This window comes from Onychomys torridus, chromosome 12 (genome assembly GCF_903995425.1).
Source record: "Onychomys torridus chromosome 12, mOncTor1.1, whole genome shotgun sequence".
Taxonomy (NCBI): domain Eukaryota; kingdom Metazoa; phylum Chordata; class Mammalia; order Rodentia; family Cricetidae; genus Onychomys; species Onychomys torridus.
The window spans coordinates 70,934,028-70,951,853 of record NC_050454.1 but is presented as its reverse complement, the minus strand read 5'-3'; the positions used below and the strand labels follow the sequence as shown (position 1 = coordinate 70,951,853).

General features: G+C 49.5%; 2 protein-coding genes across 10 annotated transcripts in view; both read right to left on the bottom strand.

Annotated features, from left to right (window-relative positions):
• The window catches only part of Dop1b (DOP1 leucine zipper like protein B), a 106,779-nt gene extending 101,375 nt beyond the window's left edge, over positions 1–5,404 (bottom strand). For 4 of the 9 annotated variants that reach the window (XM_036203367.1, XM_036203369.1, XM_036203370.1 and 1 more), the window contains exons 1-3: positions 5,234–5,402; positions 4,699–4,792; positions 1,730–1,894 (exon numbers count right to left, since the gene is read on the bottom strand). In XM_036203367.1, the coding sequence (XP_036059260.1) occupies positions 1,730–1,867 (138 nt within the window). In that variant the 5' untranslated portion in view covers positions 1,868–1,894; positions 4,699–4,792; positions 5,234–5,402. Of the gene's footprint in view, positions 1–1,729; positions 1,895–4,698; positions 4,793–4,917; positions 4,995–5,233 lie in introns of those variants that run through there. The other 5 variants (XM_036203373.1, XM_036203374.1, XM_036203375.1 and 2 more) reach the window with 3 other exon arrangements.
• A 5,128-nt stretch (positions 5,405–10,532) lies between these two features.
• LOC118594326 (carbonyl reductase [NADPH] 3) lies at positions 10,533–17,335 on the bottom strand. The gene is made up of 3 exons (XM_036204195.1): positions 16,883–17,335; positions 15,402–15,509; positions 10,533–11,024 (listed from the first exon to the last, which is right to left on the bottom strand). The coding sequence occupies exons 1-3, from the start codon at positions 17,328–17,330 to the stop codon at positions 10,588–10,590; spliced, it is 993 nt and encodes a 330-aa protein (XP_036060088.1). The 5' UTR covers positions 17,331–17,335; the 3' UTR covers positions 10,533–10,587.
• Positions 17,336–17,826: the final 491 nt, after the last annotated feature.

Here is a 17,826-nt window from a genome sequence, read left to right as displayed (position 1 = left end):
CTCCTCAAGCTCTTGTTACCATGACATCTCACACACACACACACACACACACACACACACACACACACACACACCCCTCAGTGTTCTTTCTGTCTTTCCTTTGTTTTGACACAGCCACAACAGCTCAGGCTGGCTTTGAACTCATACTGTACTTGCGGCAGCAGCCTTCAGCTCCTGGTCTTCTCCACTTCCCCGTGCTAGGCGCACAGTGCTTAGACACCTGGTAAGTCAGGACTGAGCAGTAAAGCATCTGGCAGCACTCAACTGTGCCTGGGTCTCCTGCTGTGCACCACCTCCCCTACTCCCCATTAACCTGCCTCTGAGAGTGGACAAGTGTTTACCTCCCCCCCGCCCCGCCCCCCAGTATTCCTGGGCTGGGGCTGTCCAAGCAAGGAACCTCAGGCTTCAGTATCGCCTAAAAAAACCTCGGGAGTATAAATTTGTCTATCCTATTGAGCAGTTACCTGCCAGTGACATTTCCAAGTAGATTTGCCTTGCAGGAAACCAGGCCTTTCCTGGCCAATGAGCTGCAACCTCCTATCTCTCACCAAGCCCGACAGCCATCTGCCAGGCTAGGCTGCTTGCCCCACCCCCACCCTATGCTGGGAATTGAGCCCAGGGCCTTAGGCAAGCCAGGCAAGCGCTTTGGGAGCTGCTTTCTGGCCCCAGAGTGAGGGTGTTAAGGGCATACATGAGGAGGGGGACACACAGCTGCCTAGGCAGTGAGTGTCCCAGGCTCAGTCATTCATTCTGGACCCCACCCCTTACCCCTTTCCTGGAAAATAAAGGGAGGCACTCTCTCACTTCTGTGGGGTTTTTGGGGCTCCCTGACCTGTAGAATAGAGATGGAGGGGGGATCCTCCAGCTTCCACCTGACACTCATGCTCCAACCCGAGTGCTGGCCAGACAGCCTGAGAGAGTTCTCTGCTGTGCACCACAAGGGCCACAGCGTGCCTAAGAATCCCTGGGTGTCTTCCCTTTGGGCAGGACAGGAAAGTCATACAGCTGGAGCCCCATTTGATCCGCCTGGATCTTCCCAGACCATAACCCTTTCTCCACACCCAAACACATATACACACATACACTCACTCTCACACACTCATATACTCACATGCACGCCCACTCACATACAATCTCACACAATTAGTTTGCTTTCTATTCTTCTAGAAGTTACCAGTCAGCAACAAAAGGGCCTAAAAAGTAGAGCACAAAAGAAACAGAAAAATCCTCAGCAGACACAGAATATTCTTTCAATAACTAGGCTGACAAATTTAAATGGTCAGTACATAGACTTATTGAGAAAAGGCTACCCACAGGTTAAGTGTGGTGGCGCACACCTTTAATCCCAGCACTGGGAAGGCAGGAGCAGGTGGATCTCTAAGTTTGAGGCCAGCTTATTCTACAGAGTTTCCAGGACAGCCAGGGCTACACAGAGAAACCTTGTCTCAAAAAACCAAAGAAAAGGAAAAAAAAAAAAGAAAAAAGAAAAGGCCATTCCACTGTATCAATGCTATAAAAACCCAACACAATCAATTCTGTGCTCAGCAGATGCTGGAAGAGTTCTATGTGGTGACCTGTGCTAAGCATGCTAAGTCTGAGGTACAGAATCTCTGGCTGTTCTTTCTTTTCTGTTTTTCTAGATGTTCTAACCTTCACAAATTCCTTACCATGATAAAAAGACAACTCCGTCCCCACCTCCACACCTTCCAAACAGGCAAGGTCCCAGTACCTTGTTGAGTTTGCCAAGTGAAGAGATAAGATCCGCCCATTCACTGGAGGACTCGAAGTTTCTTAAAGCCTTTTCGATCACTGAGGAGTAACTTCTGTATCTGTAATCGCTTAGCAGCTCTTGCTCCTCTGGGTCCATCGTACATTCTCACACTGATGGAGGGATCTAAAGGTGAAATCAGAAAAGCACATGAAGGAGCCGCTCCCAGGCAGAAATCCTTCCCAACTCAGAGTTACGAACGAGAGACCTGTGTCCACAAACTCACTAGGCAATCCAATTCAAATATTTAGCAAGGCTCCTAGGCCAGGCACTATGTAAATAAAGATAAAGAGTTCCCCCCTCGTGGATTCAGAGGGACACAAGTGCACTGGGCAGAAGGAGGATGCTAGGGCCTGTCTAACAGACAGAATTAATTCTAGGAGAGAAACTAGCAAGACTACACCATACTGTTGGCTGGTAATTCTGAACGCAAAAGGCCCCTCCCATCACAAGCCTAAGGGAGAACTTTCAACCCGAAGGGTCCACTTAGCAGTTAAATCATCTACAACTAGACGAGGGTACTGGAAATATTCTCCACAAAAACCAGTAAGAGAGCCGGCTTGATGGCTCAGTAGGGAAAAGTACTTATTATAGGAGCCTGGCAACCTGACTCTGGGCTAGACGTGGTGAGCATGCCTATAATCACAGCACTAGGCAGTGAGGCAAGAGCATTAGGAGTTCAAGGTTATCCTCAGAGACACAGTGATTTCAAGAACAACCTAAGACACATGAGATCCTGGGGCTCATGACAGATGGAGACAGACAGACACAGGTAGACTTGGGGGAAGGGGGCATGAGATGCTGCAGGGTGCAGGGGAGAGAAAGAAAGTAGAAGCTTAGTGGAAACGTCCAGCCAAGCAAGATCATATATTGTATGACTTCATCTGTATGAAATACCCAAGGTGTGCAAGTCTTTTGTGATGGTAAGCAGGTTAGTGGTTGCCTGCGGCAGACCAGAAACAGACAACGATAGGGTCATTTGAGGTCACTGAAATGTGGTTATGACGATCACTACTCAACTCTGTAAATCTACTGAAAATCGCTGAATTATACACTTGGCGAATTTTGCAGTCTGTAAATTATACCCAAATTAACACTTTTTTAAAGCTAACCTAAACTGAATTCCATCCCTCAGCACACTCTTCCCTCATCTTCCCATTGTGTAGAAGGTGGCCCCTCTGTGGCCAGACATGCTCCTCTAGACTCTTCCTTCCCTTGGCCTGCCACACTCAACCCAAGTCCTGCTGGTTCTGCCTTGTCCTTCTGTCCCGAGATGCAAGCCCCCTGCCCCCTGCAGGTGTCCAGAGTCTCCCACTCACTCTCATTCTCCCCCCCACCCATGTTCTCACACAGCACTCCCTACACTAACGCCAGTCTACAAGGCTCCCCTTTCTGCTCCCTTCACACCGTACAGAGCAAGACAGACTCATCCTACCACAGCGCCTCTGCGCTACACTACGCAAATGAATCCGCAAAATCCACTCTCAGGAGGACCTGTAAGCTTTTTCTGAAATAACAAGCTTAACACTTTCTAAAAACAGAGTGAAAAGGTACCAAACTGAGGCAGCGACTTATTTTACCAAGTCAAGTCTATGAAGTTCCTATAACAATAAGTCTATAGCTGAGCACCCCACCCCCCATTTTTCTCTAAGGAATTTCCAGTCTGAACTCCAGCATAACTGCAGTCCTGAATTATCCTATGGACAGACAGCTTGTTTATTAAGTGTCCCAGAACCAGGGAAGGACACTTGAGCGGGACTAACTGAGGAATTACTTAAATGGTTGCAGCTGAATTTGGCATACGGTGACCGAGGGTGGACTGGAGCCAGGAAAGCGCTGAGGATCTGAATTCCACCCCCAGATGTAGTGGGTTACACTCTTGGGATCCAGGCACCGGGGCTCTCTGTCCAGAAGCCCAACACAACCTGAGCTCCAGGCTTAAGGAGAGACTTTGCCTCAAAATAAAATGGATGGCCTTCCTGAGAAATGAAACCCACAAGTTTGCTACACACACACACACACACACACACACACACACACACACACACACACGGAGTCAGGCTGGACAAGAAGAAAGAGAAGAGGAAGTCTAACTCTCGGCAGACTTGTCTTCAAAGTCCACAGGTGTGGACTCTTGTGTTACCAGGAAGAAAGCCACCACTGATAAGATCAGTGTTCAGGACACGAGTGCCTGGCTGCTCCTGGCAAGGAGGCTCTCAGCCACGGATGAAGGCTGCAGGTGCAGTTCTCTGTTATGGTCTGATGCTGGAAGAAAGTGCTAGCTGGGAATAACAGTACAGCGAAGAAGCTTAGAAGTTATTCATGCAAGCTGTTGAAACACCTTCAAAATATGGGGCATGGGGAATTACAAAACTACACAGAGTCGGTGTCTGCTCAATATATCTCTCACTTATGAAATACACTGGAGTTCCATGAGGGACATGCCAGCCGAGGGATGGGAATATGAGGAATTAGTGGTATATGTAGGATTCAGGCTCAGTTCAGAGGAGGGAATCTCTGTTATACCAGTGCAAAGAATGGCCAGGTCAACCTCTATCCTGCTCTGCATGCAAGCTATCCTGGACACCTTTGTGAGATGCTAAAACTGATAGTGCTAAGTAAGATATATATATATATATATATATATATATATATATATATATATATATATATATATATATATATAAAATATATGTGCTACGATGTGATATACAAAGGAACAGGTGTATGCACCTGTGCATCCGAGTCATTAAACTTAAAACAGAAAGCGTCAGAAGAGCTCTCTCACATCACCATTCCTAATTTCTTAGCTCAAATGAAAACCCCAAACCATCTGCTAGATCCGGAAGTCGATTGTAAATACGCTCACAAGGAAGGAGTCGGATGAACACGGTAAAAACCGAGAACCAGCAAGCAGCCTTCCCATTTACCTGTAGATGATGTCCCTGCGTCTACAGCACATCAACCCTCTTCACCAACTGGCCCAGTTTTGACTTCGTCCTTTCAGAGAGAGATCAAATGGCACTAGAAAAAAAAAAAAGCAGACACCTGACACCTCACAGCAATAGCTTTTAAATGTGGGGTGTCCTCAACAAACAACCCTAGACAGGTCTCCCGCGAGGGAGATCGCTGTCACCCATGTCACCCACCGGGTGAGAACCTCCTGGGCGGCTAATCCTCAGGCGCAGAGCCAGGCTGGCTGGTGCACAAGCACGGAAGCTGGGACCCCGTGGGGAACCGGGCAGCCCTGCCCCACCAAGGCTGAGCTTCTAGAACCGCCCTGGGCCGGCTAGGCGGAGAGGGGTGGCCAGCCGACCTCCACCTGCTCGCAGGGACCCTGCCCAGGCGCAGAAGGCCGGGGCTGAAGCCCACACCCACGCGCGGCCGTACCCGCAGTGCAGCAGACGCGCCGCCGCCCGAGCCCTGCGCATCCGCCGCTCCCGGGCCCGCGGGGACGAGACTTACCGGCGGCCGTGGACCTCGGCGGCGGGCGTGTGGCGAGCCTGTCGGCTGCGGGAGACAGCGGCTCTGCGAAACCGCTGCGAGCGGAGGAAGCGCAGGACCTCAGCCCAGCCTCCGTCGCCACTCCCCGGGGGACCCGGCGGCTGGGGGCGGGGCCGGAAGGCGGGGTCTCGGGAGCGGGGCGGGACCTCGGGACGGGGCGGGACCAGGAGGCAGGCCCTCGGCGAGGGGCGGGGTCCTCGGGGTGACTGGGCGGGGACCATGGTGAGCGGGGGGGGGGGGGCGTGACCTTGGCGCGTGAGCGGGGGCGGAGGGGCGGGGCCTCGACCTGATAATGGTGCCTCTACCCCCTCGTGGGCGGGAATCTAGGCGCGTGGGCGGGCCTTGATGGTGGGTGGGTGTGGCCTATGCGGGATGAGGCGGGGCCCTGACCGCCTAGGGCGGAGACCGAAGGCGGGGTGGGAGGAGGTTGGGCAGGGTGGGCGGGGCCTCGCGTCTCAAAGGCGGGGCTCTGGGGTGCCTAGAGACCCCGCTGACGGCTGGAGGGCGGGGCCTGGGGGGGTCAGAGGCCTGTGTGGGCGAGGTCTAGACTACGCATCAGAGCGGCCCAGGGCTGCCCGTGGTGGGCGTGGCCTCGCGGTGCAGTCCGGGCAAGCCTCCCACGGACGGGCAGGTAGCCCTGGGCTTTCCTGACACAACCAAAGGACAGAGGACGTCAGTCAGGGCCTGCCCCGAGTCGTCCGCCCCTGCTTCTTTGTCCCACGGAGGGCTGTTCCCAGGCTTTGCGTCAGGGCCACACCCACATCCTCCACCGCGGGGAGGAGGCAGGAAGAATCCCAAGCTCGGGGAGCGGGAGGCTGGGACACTCCGGGTTAAGGTGGCTCTCCATCCTCGAACGTTAACATCTCCGGGTTCACCCAACCGGGCCTGACGGCTACGGATCAAGAAGAGTGGTGGGGTCTGGGAGCTCGCAGGGCTCACCCTGACATTGACCCTGTCTGGATCCCTGCAGCTGCAGCTCCCAGCCAGCGGCAACAGCGCTGCCTACTGTCTAAGATTGTCAGTTCAGTGGTGGCCTTCCCCTTTTGTCTGTCCCTCGGTTTTAGAGCTGCTCTGGGGCAGTCCATGAAAGTTTAGAAGGAGCCTTCTGTGCTGGCTTGGTTTTATGTCAGCTTGACACAAGCCGGAGTCATCTGAGAGGAGGGAACCTCAACTGAGAAAATGCCTCCATCAGATCCAGCTGTAAGGCATTTTCTCAGTTAGTGATTGATGGGGGAGGGCCCAGCCTATTGTGGGTGGGGTCAGCTCTGGGCAGGTGGTCCTGGGTTATTTGAGAAAACAGCTGAGGGGGTGGGGATTTAACTCAGTGGTAGAGCGCTTGCTTGGCAAGCACAAGCCCTGGGTTCGGGCCTCAGCTCAAAAAAAAAGGGGGGGGGGGTGGGGCTGGGTTGCGAACGTTTATTCCATCTATTTGCTGGATACAAGGCCCTAGCCTTCTAGTGATGGGTTTTAGGAATGGTTTTAAAATGGAAGGAGTGGGAAAGCAAAGACTTGAGCCAATTTAACAGGGAAATGTTGATTTCAGGAAAATTACTTCCTAGCGAAGATTTGATGAACTCTCTCGTCTTAGAAGTTGTACAAAGCAGGGAAACGATTGGTAGTGTTTGTCTTTTCTTTCTTCTTTTTTTTCTTGGCTTTTTGAGACAAGGTTTCTCCGTGTAGGCCTGGCTGGTCTGGAACTAGCTCTGTAGATCAGGCTGGCCTTGAATTCACAGAGATCCACCTGGCCCTGCCTCAATTGAGGAATTGCCTCCATTAGACTGACCTGTGGGCACATCTGTATGGTGTTAATGATTGATGTGGGCGGCCCAGCTCACAGTGGGTGAAGCCACCTCTGAGCAGGTAAAATTAAAAAGCAGACTGAGAGAGCCATGTGGGGCAAGCCCAATAAGAATCATTCCTTCTGCCGGGCGGTGGTGGCTCACGCCTTTAATCTCAGCATTCGGGAGGCAGAGGCAGGAGGATCTCTGTGAGTTCGAGGCCAGCCTGGTCTACAGAGCAAGATTCAGGACAGCCAAGGCTACACAGAGAAACCCTGTCTCAAAAAACCAAAATAATAATTATCATAATGATGATGATGATAATGAATCATCCTTTTCTATGTAGAAAGATGTATCCAATCTGAGGCCATAATGACCAAATAGGTTAGAGATTAGCTAGATGAGGTGTATCTTCACCTAGGAGGAGGCACAGGGTCTTAGTGCTCACAGATAAGCATAAGGGAGCCGGGAATGTCAGCACACAGGGTTGTTCCTTCAAGAGAAGGAACCTAATATCTGTCATCTGCCCAGAAAGCTAGAGTAGACATGCTTTTTAGCCTTTGCTCTGTCTGTGTGCATAGAGACGTCTCCAGCTCAGGACATGCCCCCAGACCTTTATGGTAAATTTATTTTTCTCAGTCAATCTATAGAACCTCTCTTTATGGGCTTTTCAATGTAGTCATATCTGATCTGCATTTAGCTTACTTTGTTCCTCAAGGAGATTTATGTATGATTTGTTCTGCACATGGGATTGAGTTAATTATCACCAGAATAATTTTCACAAAATTGTGCTGTGCTTAAATATGCCTAAAATAAAGCATACAGGGTCAAAACACCAGAGTTTTGAACGTGGCTATTGAGTGTTGAGGTAAATTACTGTAGCTTGTCTTTCTACAGCCGGTGAAGGTCACAGAGACCCTGAAATCTCCCTCAAGTTTTATATCACCAAAGTTACCCATGTGTCTTAGGGTAACTTCTATTGCTGTGAAGAGACACCATGACCACAGCAACTCTTATAAAGGAAAGCATTTGAGGTGACAGTTTACAGTTTCAGAGGTTTAGTCCGTTATTATCATGGTGGGACATGGTGGTGTCAGGCAGACATGCTGGAGTGGGAGTTGAGAGTCCTACATCTTGATCCAAGGGCAACAGGAAGTGAACTAAGACACTGGGTGTGGCTTGATCATGAGACCTCAAAGCCTGCTTCCATAGTGACACACTTCCTCCAGAAGACCACACCTACTACAACAAGGCCACACCTCCTAATAGTGCCACTCCCTATGGGGGTCATTTTCTTTCAAACCACCACACCATGGCTTCTAACAGAAACCAGATGTGCCCGGTGTCAGGTACCAAAGGACTTTATTCAGACAGTCCTGGATATATCTTGTTCTCCACAGCTGTGTGATCCAGGACAAGTGAATTAAGGTCTCTAAGATTCTATATCTTCATTTGAAAACTAAGAGTAAATGTAGGGTATGGTAGCTCATGCCTGTAATTCATCACACTCGAGAGGCTGGAACAGGGCTCTGATACAAGTTTGGGCAACACAGCTCTAAGCCTGGACTACAGAGCAAGCCCCTGCTGTGGGAGGTCTTTCTGTACACTGTGAATATATGTTACTCTCACTGGTTGATGAATAAAGCTCTTTGGCCAGTGGCGAGGCAGAATAAGGTTAGGTGGTACAGTCAAAGTGAAGACAGAGATGAAGAAGGGTGAAGTCAGGAGAGACACGGCAGACACCAGAGGAGCAAGATGCCAGAGCACTGGTAAGCCATGGGCCACTTTGCGATACAAAGGTTAATAGGAATGGGTTAACTTAAATGTAAGAGCTAGCCGGTAATAAGCCTGAGCCATTTTAGCCAAACATTTATAAGTAATATAAGCCTCTGAGTGATTATTTGAAAACGGCTGTGGCCTGGGACCAGGCGGAACAGAAAAAAAAAATCTGTTTACAGTGCCCATCTTAAAAAAAAACTCCCAAAATTGGGCTGGCAAGATGACTCAGAAGGTAAGAGCACTTGTCATACAAACCTGAAGACCTCAGATCCCTGGCAACCATGGTGGAGAGAACCAATGCTTGAACGTTGTTCTCTGGCCTCCACACACATACTGTGACATGCAGATGTCATGACTTTACTCATAACATGGCATTAACACACACACACACACATCCATATTAATAAACAGTTAAAGAACACAAATATAATAGTATATATATGTAGCAATGTCACCGACACTTCCTTTTTTGTATGCTACACCCTCCCCCCTAAAAAAACCAAACAAAAAAACCAAAACACAACAAACTGAAGGAACAAAAAGGAAAATGATAGTGTCATCAACAACAGTGCCTTACCACACTGGTCACATAGAGCCATGTTGGAAAACACCAGCATGACACACAGGCTAGTTAGCAAATGCTGCATCTTTAGGTCATGATTTTGCTCTCCTTTGGATTCTAAGCCTGATTATCATTTTCTCTAAGCACATGAGAGTATCTTGCAGCATCTCCTGGATGCCCATGCTCGAAGGAACTCTCAGGCAAGGGAAGAGACATCTTGGGAAGGGGACTAGTCCCCACACCACTTTGTAAATGCTCCTCTTAAGGGTTGACCTATTTTTTTTCCCTCTTTCTATGGCCTGCCTGGGTCTGTGCCTCTGACCACATGGTTGGGGTGTGGCCATTCTGAGCTCTAAGCCAGTTCAACCAGTCCTGCTTTTATTAGTTGGAGACCAAGTCACCTACACTTGTCACTCAACCATGAGGATGGGGGGGGGGGGGATGGACAGCATATCCACCCGGTGTTCTGTGTCCTGCAGCTGACCAGAGTCTCCTAAGCCTCACAGCTCCATCCTGGAAGCTGGGATTGGCTGGAGAGGAAGCAGAAACAGAAAAGAGGCAGTTGATTTCTCCACTTCCTGTAAAGTTGGGAGCTTCCTCGTTACGTCCCCACCAGCAGCAGGACCCTGGAGGCTCGCTGCAGGGGGACACTTGGCTGTGGAAGCTCCTCAGAAGCTCCCTGAGACCATTAGTAATGTAGGGGCTACAGCCTGGCTGAATGGATGTTGGAGTTAGTGAAATAAAAGCAGGCTGAGGGGCTGGAGAGATGGCTTGGTTGTTAGGAGTGCTTGTTGCTCTTGAAGGGGTCCTTCACAAGCACCTGTTACTTCAGTAACTCCAGTTCCAGGGGATCCAACACCCTCTTCAGGCCTCTATGGGCACCAGGCATGCACATGGTACACACATACACCACACACACATCCACACACTTGCACATATTTACATAAAATAAAAACAAACCTTTTTTTTTTTTTTTTTAAATTTGAAAAACAAAGCAGGCACAATTAACTGGATGAAAAAAGTCAAGGACCAAAAAGAGTCTGGACATAGCAAATTGTTCAGATTTAGATTGTGGAACCGCACAGGTATAAACGGACCTTCTTCCTTCTCAGTGTGCAAAGAGAATCAAAGTACATCAGCCTCCATTCATGCCTCTCACCAGCATTTATTAAACCATTAACTCCCAGAGCAGATGTTCACCACGTTTGCACGACTTTGTCACGGACTAGCTGGCCCTGAGGCTCAGTGGCATCTGGAGGCAGGAGGGCCAAGTAGACAGGGGTTTCAGCCCCCTCCTCCACGGTCCTGGTGCCCTGGTCCCCCGCCATGTCGGTCTTCACCCATCCCGGGCAGCAGGCATTCAGCAGAATCCTGTCTGCTTTCCTCTTGTCATCCAGCTGCCGGGCCAGGATTCTTGAAAGGACTGTCACCCCCAGCTTGGACACCCCGTAAGCTGAGTTTGGCCAACCTTCCCTCTCGTGGACTTCATTTTTCGTGTCCTCCACAAACTTTTTCATGAGGTCGACCAAGTCCCCCTCTGTGAGTGTGTCACATCGGAACCTTTCCTGAAGCTCTTCACTGCAGTTTTCAAGGGCCTGGGACCCCTGCAGACTGCTGATGTTCACCACTCTCCCTGCAACAGACAACACGGGAAGAGCATGGCATCACAAAGGACACGCTGCGGGCCCACGAGGATTGTGCCCACCACAGTCACAATGCAGTTTGGGTTTAATTGCTGATAAAAATAGAAAGTGGAGCCTCCAAGACAAGAAAGGCACTTGCCTCCAAGCTTGATGACCTGAGTTCCATTCTGAGGCCCCACAGTAGAAAGAGATGAGTGATTCCTGTGGTTTTCCCTCTGACATCCACACATTCACACATTCACACACACACACACACACACACACACACACACACACACACACGTATATGCATGAATGGACACCCCAAATAAATTAAACAAAAAATAAAAATAGAAAGCAAGTCTAGAAGACATACAATTCGTGTGTGTGTGTGTGTGTGTGTGTGTGTGTGTGTGTGTGTGTGTGTATTCCAAGGGGACAAACACATCTCTATCACTAAGCTTTCCTTCACAACAATTCTATTCTACTATTGCTGGAGTTGCTGATTTAAGTTTCATAAAAATTAGTAAAATGCATTCTTAGCATAGAATTTCCAACTGCTTTTTGAAATGGGCCCAACATACTTCCACCATTTTGTAATATGTATTTATGTGAAGAGGTGTTCTTGGCACTAATGGTTATAAAATCAAAATACCGATTGACTTTGGGAAATGTTGAAGATATGCTGCATCCTACAGCATCAAATGTTCAACTAAGATCTAAACTTCTATGTAAATAAAGAAGCACATGCATCTCATTAGTATGCAAATTGGCCTTAATCTTAAATGGTAAAATTCTGTGTATGTGTGTGTGTGTGTGTGTGTGTGTGTTCTTTTTGAGACAAGACTTCTCCGTGTTGCTTTGGCTGGCCTTGAGCTCACAGAGATCCACTTGCCTCTGCCTCCAGAGTGCTGGGATTAAAGGCATGCCCTACTACCACCTGGCTTCATATCTACCCCCACCCTTCATAGAGTCTCATGTAGCTTAGGTTGGCTTCAAACTCTCTTTAAATAGTTGAGGGTTAGGGTTAGACATTAGAGTTAGGCCAGATCCTCTTGCCTCCACCTCTGGAATACAGGCATATGCCACCATATCCAGTATATACATTACTAGGAATTGAACCTAGGACCTTGTGCATGCTAGGAAAGCACTCTACCAACTGAGCCACATCCCCAGCTCTAAATGAATTATTTTAAAATAAATGCCTTGATGGTTCATTATCAGAAAATGTTGGTTTATATATACCTATTTCATATTCTTGGTGTTGCATTAAATTTCCCTCAGAGTATAAAGGTCATGGATGGAAAAGGTTTAAGAGGCCTTGCTTTAAAGATGATGGTTGTTAGGTCTATATGAGATCTGTGGCAGCTGGGGACCACCCAAAAGGGAACTAAAATACTGAATCAGGGAAGGAGTCCTCAGGATAACATCTGTTTTATGTTTTCACAGCAAAGACACAGAGCACATGTGGGACCCAGGGGCCACCCACAGCCCCATAGTTTAAAAACAAAAACAAAAACAAAAAAAACCACCCTGGAAACACATCCTACTCAAAGGCCAGGACCAGCCTCCTAAAAGCTTGCTCAATCAGGATGGGATGCCCTATGCAAATTGGCATTTCTTCCTGTGTCTGCTACCTGCCTTTCCCTTTGTTCAGAACGATGACTCCCATCCAGGTCGAGCAGACACCCTTTAGCTGCCATTGTGTTTTTGTATTTTAAGCAGCTGTCATAACAGGAAAGCTTCACTTATACCCCCACACGACCTCCCCCAATCCCCCGCACCCCCAGTCCAGACCCAGCAGACTTACTGCTACTATCCCAAGTCATCATGTAGGCAGCTCTGTAAAAACCCCTCTTCCGTCAACACACAACTCCACCTCCTTACCACCTGCACCCAAGGGACCCTGCCCTTCTCCTTCAGGATTAAAGTTCGCAGTTCCCTAAGTTTGCACAGTTGGCTAGGGCTGTGGGCAGCCCTCCGTCCCTGATCTCCAAGTGCCTAAACCAGAATCGGGCCATGTCTGGGGGTGACTAGCCTAGTGATAACCACATCCACACAGGAGGGAGGCCCGTTCCCCACCCTGGTCCTGATTTCATTAATCTAAGTTAACAATAACATGCTAATTAACCAATTCATGACTATGAATTGATATTCACGTTGACGAAAATTCACAGCTACTAAAGAGGCATTTGGATTCATAATATAATCCCAGCACGTAGGGTGCTGAGGCAGGAGGACTGCTGTGAGTTCAAGGCCAGCCTGGGCTACACAGTTTCAGGTCTGCAAAGACTACATAGAAGGGAGGAAGGCAGGAAGGGAGGGAGGGAGGGAGAGAGGGAGGGCAGAGAAGAAAGCAAGCAATGATTGTCAGAGCTGCTGGACGCCTTCGAGGAATTCTAATCCTCATGATGGGGAGTTGTCTGCTGTCCTCTTTGATCTGAGGGTACGTGCGTGGGAGGTGCTGGGGTTGATCAAAGGTCAGCCTCATAACCAGATGTGTGTGTGTGTCTCCATACATCCAGAAACACTGCCCACCTCTTTTTAGAGAGAACAGGCAAGTAGCTCCCTCTCATGGCTTATTTGTTGCTTAAGTTATTTTTGTCTTGAGGCAAGTAAGCAAGACCCATGTTCCTTAAAAGTAACGTGCTAAAAGCTAGATAGAAAGTAAGAGCCATGATAGTTAGCATTGTGTCCCTCGGTGACCACACCTTTAGCAAAGTCAAATATTCTTTCTATACTATAAGTCAGATTTCCCTTTGGGAAGAAGATCACCAACTTATTAAAGACATGGTTCCTCTTGTTCTTGCATCCTGGGTTAACCCCAAGCCCCGCTCTCCACAGGACTTTCCTTTATCTTTCAAAATAGTCTGCTTCACATTTGATGCTATATACATATATTTTTTTTCAATAAAGGGTTTCTTTATAGCCTTGGGTGTCCAGGAACTCACTCTGTAGACCAGGCTGGCCTCAAACTCTCAGAGATCCACCTGCCTCTGCCTCCTGAGTGTGTGCACCACCACTGCCTGGCTGATGCTATGATTCTTACTTCAATAGAATGAATTATATTTGATCAGGTGGTGTAGGTCATGTTGACCTCTAGAATCTCAGGCTCCTGAGTTTGGGAACTGCAGGTGTGGAGTTCCTGTAGACTTTCTATGATCTTGTCCTCTAAGGAAATGATGGAGGAGTGGTCTTGCAGGTTGGGAGTGAACAGGTGGGTGGGCAGGAATTCAAGTTCATCTCTTACCACACTTTTCAGATGGAAAATTTCTTACAGATAAACTGATGTGGTAGTGCACCCCTAGAATCCAAGCGTTCAGGAAGCAAGGTAGGAGGGGGCATCAGAAGTTCAAGGCCAGCCTGGTCTACATAGGATAGACAAGACTATAGAGTGAAATCCTGTTTCAACCCAACCACCACCAAACCAGCCAGCCAAACAAAAACAGAGAAAGAAAAGTTCTTGTATCTTGAGTTAATTCTCATTCAAAATGTTTTAGATTTACTTATGTGTATGTATGAGTGTTTTGCCTGCATGTATGTATGTGCACCATATGCATGCCTTGTGCCCAAGGAAGACAGAAGAGGGTGTTGGATCCTCTGGAACTAGTTACTGATGGCTGTGAGCTATGTGGGTGATGGGAACCATGGGAACAGAACCCACGTCTTCTGCAAGAACAAGTGTTCTTAACTGTGGAACCATTTCTCTAGGTCTGAAAATTACACTTAAAAAACAATAGCCACAGGGTTTTCCCCCAGTATCACAGCTAATCTTGGCAAAAGAAAATCCTCAGAGAAGCTGCCCATTTCCCACACTTAGTTAATTAATGTTAATTAATCTCTGTATCCCAACTCAGCTCCAGGATCTGTGGATGAGATAGTCCTCATGAGTATATCACCAGTACTGGTATAAATATTAGAGGGAAAATTAATAATCTCTTGAACACTCATAGGCTGGAGGTAGGTAGTTTCCCATCAAAGAGCATTTCTTTTGGATTTGCTCAGTCAGTTTTATCTAGAATAAAAGTTTTCACATAAGTTTTTTGAAATTTTACACAAGAAGAAAGGAATAGAAGGAATGTCATAATGCTAGACAAGTCAGGGGTGGGTCCATCCTTGCAACATCTGGGGAGGATTCTCAGACATCAGAGACCTTTGGGGACAGACCACATCCCGTGTCAGAGGGTTGAGCTCATGATCTGTCCCACCAAGTTCTGACAACCACAGCTTAAAGGCTCCAGCGAGAAGCCAGACACTTTGAGAAAATAAGGCAGTTCTCTATCCCCAGCTCAGGAACAAACAGCAGCCCTGGGTGATTCCTGTAGGTGGCCCTGTCTGAGGGACCTGAGGCTGCTTCCTGAGGGACATCAGTCCCACGCTGGACTTACCATGTGGTTTCATTATGGGCAGTAACTCAGTGCAGACATTTCTGGTGGCGAAAAAGTTTGTTTTCAGTGTCGTCTCAGCTTGAAGGTCGAAGGGTGTTGGATCATCCACTTTGAAAAGCGTAAGAGAAAAAAAAAGGAATTACATTTCTCTCTGAAACTCTTGTGAGAAGGTGGATCCCATCATATAACAATTAAAGGAGAAGTAAGCTAAATTTAGAACAGTCTTGCTAGGCATGGTGATGCTCACATCTGCAAACACACACACACACACACACAATCTTACAATCTTTAAACTAGACGTTAATAGTTCTAAAGCTATTGGGAGCTTAGGGTAAGAACTTTCTGGTCTGCACCCCAAGTTTCTCATCAGCAGTGTTCACGTCACACCTCAAGAACACCTAGTTGGGCTTTTCCCCATCTCAAGCTTAAATACACATAGGGGGTTCCTGGGGACTGGGTGAAATGCAGGCTCTGATGCGGCAGGTGTGGACAACTGGAGCTTAGATATGCATATGCATTACATCGCTCACACTTCCAGAAGCAGGAGCTTCCAGGGCCGTAGTTCACAAATCCCTCCTCCATCAGTGGCTCAAGGTTGCTGGGGTGGTGAACTTGAGTTTGCTAATGCAGGTTGGTGGGAGGTATCCTTCCGTCTCAAGCAAGGCACCAAAGCACCGGTGGCTGCTCAGGACCAACAGGATAGAGACCTCTGCTACACAATTGTCTCCGCCCCTTGTCAGTCCCGGCTCACTTCTCCCAGCGTTTTAAGTGAAGCTGGCCTGTTTGTTTTTGCTCCTAGCACGTGACAAATAGATAATTTTACTAATTGAGCATTTGTTAGAGTAAAAGATCTTGATTTTCTCCCCCCTTAAGGAAGATGCTTTTCAAAAGCACACTTGCATGTTTGATAACAAACCGTAGCTCCCAGGAGGAGGGAAGCGGGGTTCACTTCCTTTTTGCTAGAGCCTCTCAAAAGGCTCCAATAAAGCCCGTAGGAAACCCACTATCGTGCCAGCGCGCGCTAATTGTGTCTGGGCGACGCATTTCCTGTCCTCAGCAGATGTCCCCTGGCATCTATGAATGCGCCCTTGTTTCGCGTGAAGCGAAAGCGCCAACCGCTTTTGGAAACCCATTTTCTGAGAAAAGCCTTCGTGCGTGGGACAGAAAGCTGATGAGCTTGGCAAGGCGTGGCCCACTCCCAGAAGGCCGGTTTTCTTGCAAACAGGCGCAGCTGAAAGTTCCAAAGAGGGCCTCAGGCAGCTCACAGGCCAGCACAGGCCGCCGACCGACTGGGCAGGCAGGGCGTGGAGTGGGGCGCCCGGGCAGGCCCGCATCCGTGTCACCGCACGCGGGAACCCGCCTCGCAGGGTGTGAGCCGGGCGCACCCAGAGGGGATGGCGCAGCCCTCCCGGATCACCAACGCTCGCTGCCCAGCACCCTCGTAGAACCCCGGGCACCTCCTCCTGGAACCCCGCACCTACTTCTAAAGGCGATGCCCGCGTTGTTGACCAGCACGTTAAGTCCCCCGTACTCCTTGCGCAGAAAGTCGCGCAGGGCGCGGATGCTCTGCAGGTCATCGATGTCCAGTTGGTGGAAGCGCGGGCTCAGGCCCTCCGCCTGCAGCTGCTGCACCGCCGCCTTGCCCCGCGCCTCGTCCCGCGCCGTGAGCACCACGTCCCCCGAGAACTTCCGACAGAGGTCACGCGTGATGGCGAAGCCGATGCCCTTGTTACCCCCGGTCACCAGCGCCACGCGGCTGCAGGACGACATCTCGGAGGGACACGCGGACCACCGGCTTGCTGGGCCGGCTGGGCAGCGAGCCACGCGTGGCCAGAACCGTGGCGCAGGACTAAGTTCTGGGACCCAGCGCGGCGACTGCTCGAGAACAAGGCCCTGGGAGTCGGTCCCTCCCCTCCGAGGAGGGGCCATCTGTTCCCGAAGGGTCCGCCTCCTCCCGCACGCCCGCCGGAGCAGGGATACCGGCTCGGAGCAGAGCGTGGGTCAGGGACCTGCTCCCGAAGGAACCGTAAGGGGTCAGCAGGACTCGTGGCCGTCGGATTAAAGCACCTATTTTGGGGGGAAAAAAACCAAAAGGAGGAAAACAAGTGCTACGTAATTTCTTGAGCTGGAGCTCGTGGGCTGGAGCCCGTCGTTTTCTGCAAAATGTAAATGCTTGCTCCTGCGGAACTCGCACTTGAGATTACTTAACACAGAACTACCGCGGAGCCGATGCCCGGCTGCTTGCTTTAGAGAACAGAGCCTGGGAGTAGGTTTAACAGGTGTGGGCGAGCTCTGCGCGTCTGGAGGTCTCGGCGCGCCCCCACGTGGGAAAGCAGGCTCGTGTTTACAGGACCGTTTACAGGAGCCAGCAGCGCCAGGCCGTTGGTTTTACTCAAGTGCACAGGAGTGTGTAGATGGTTAATAA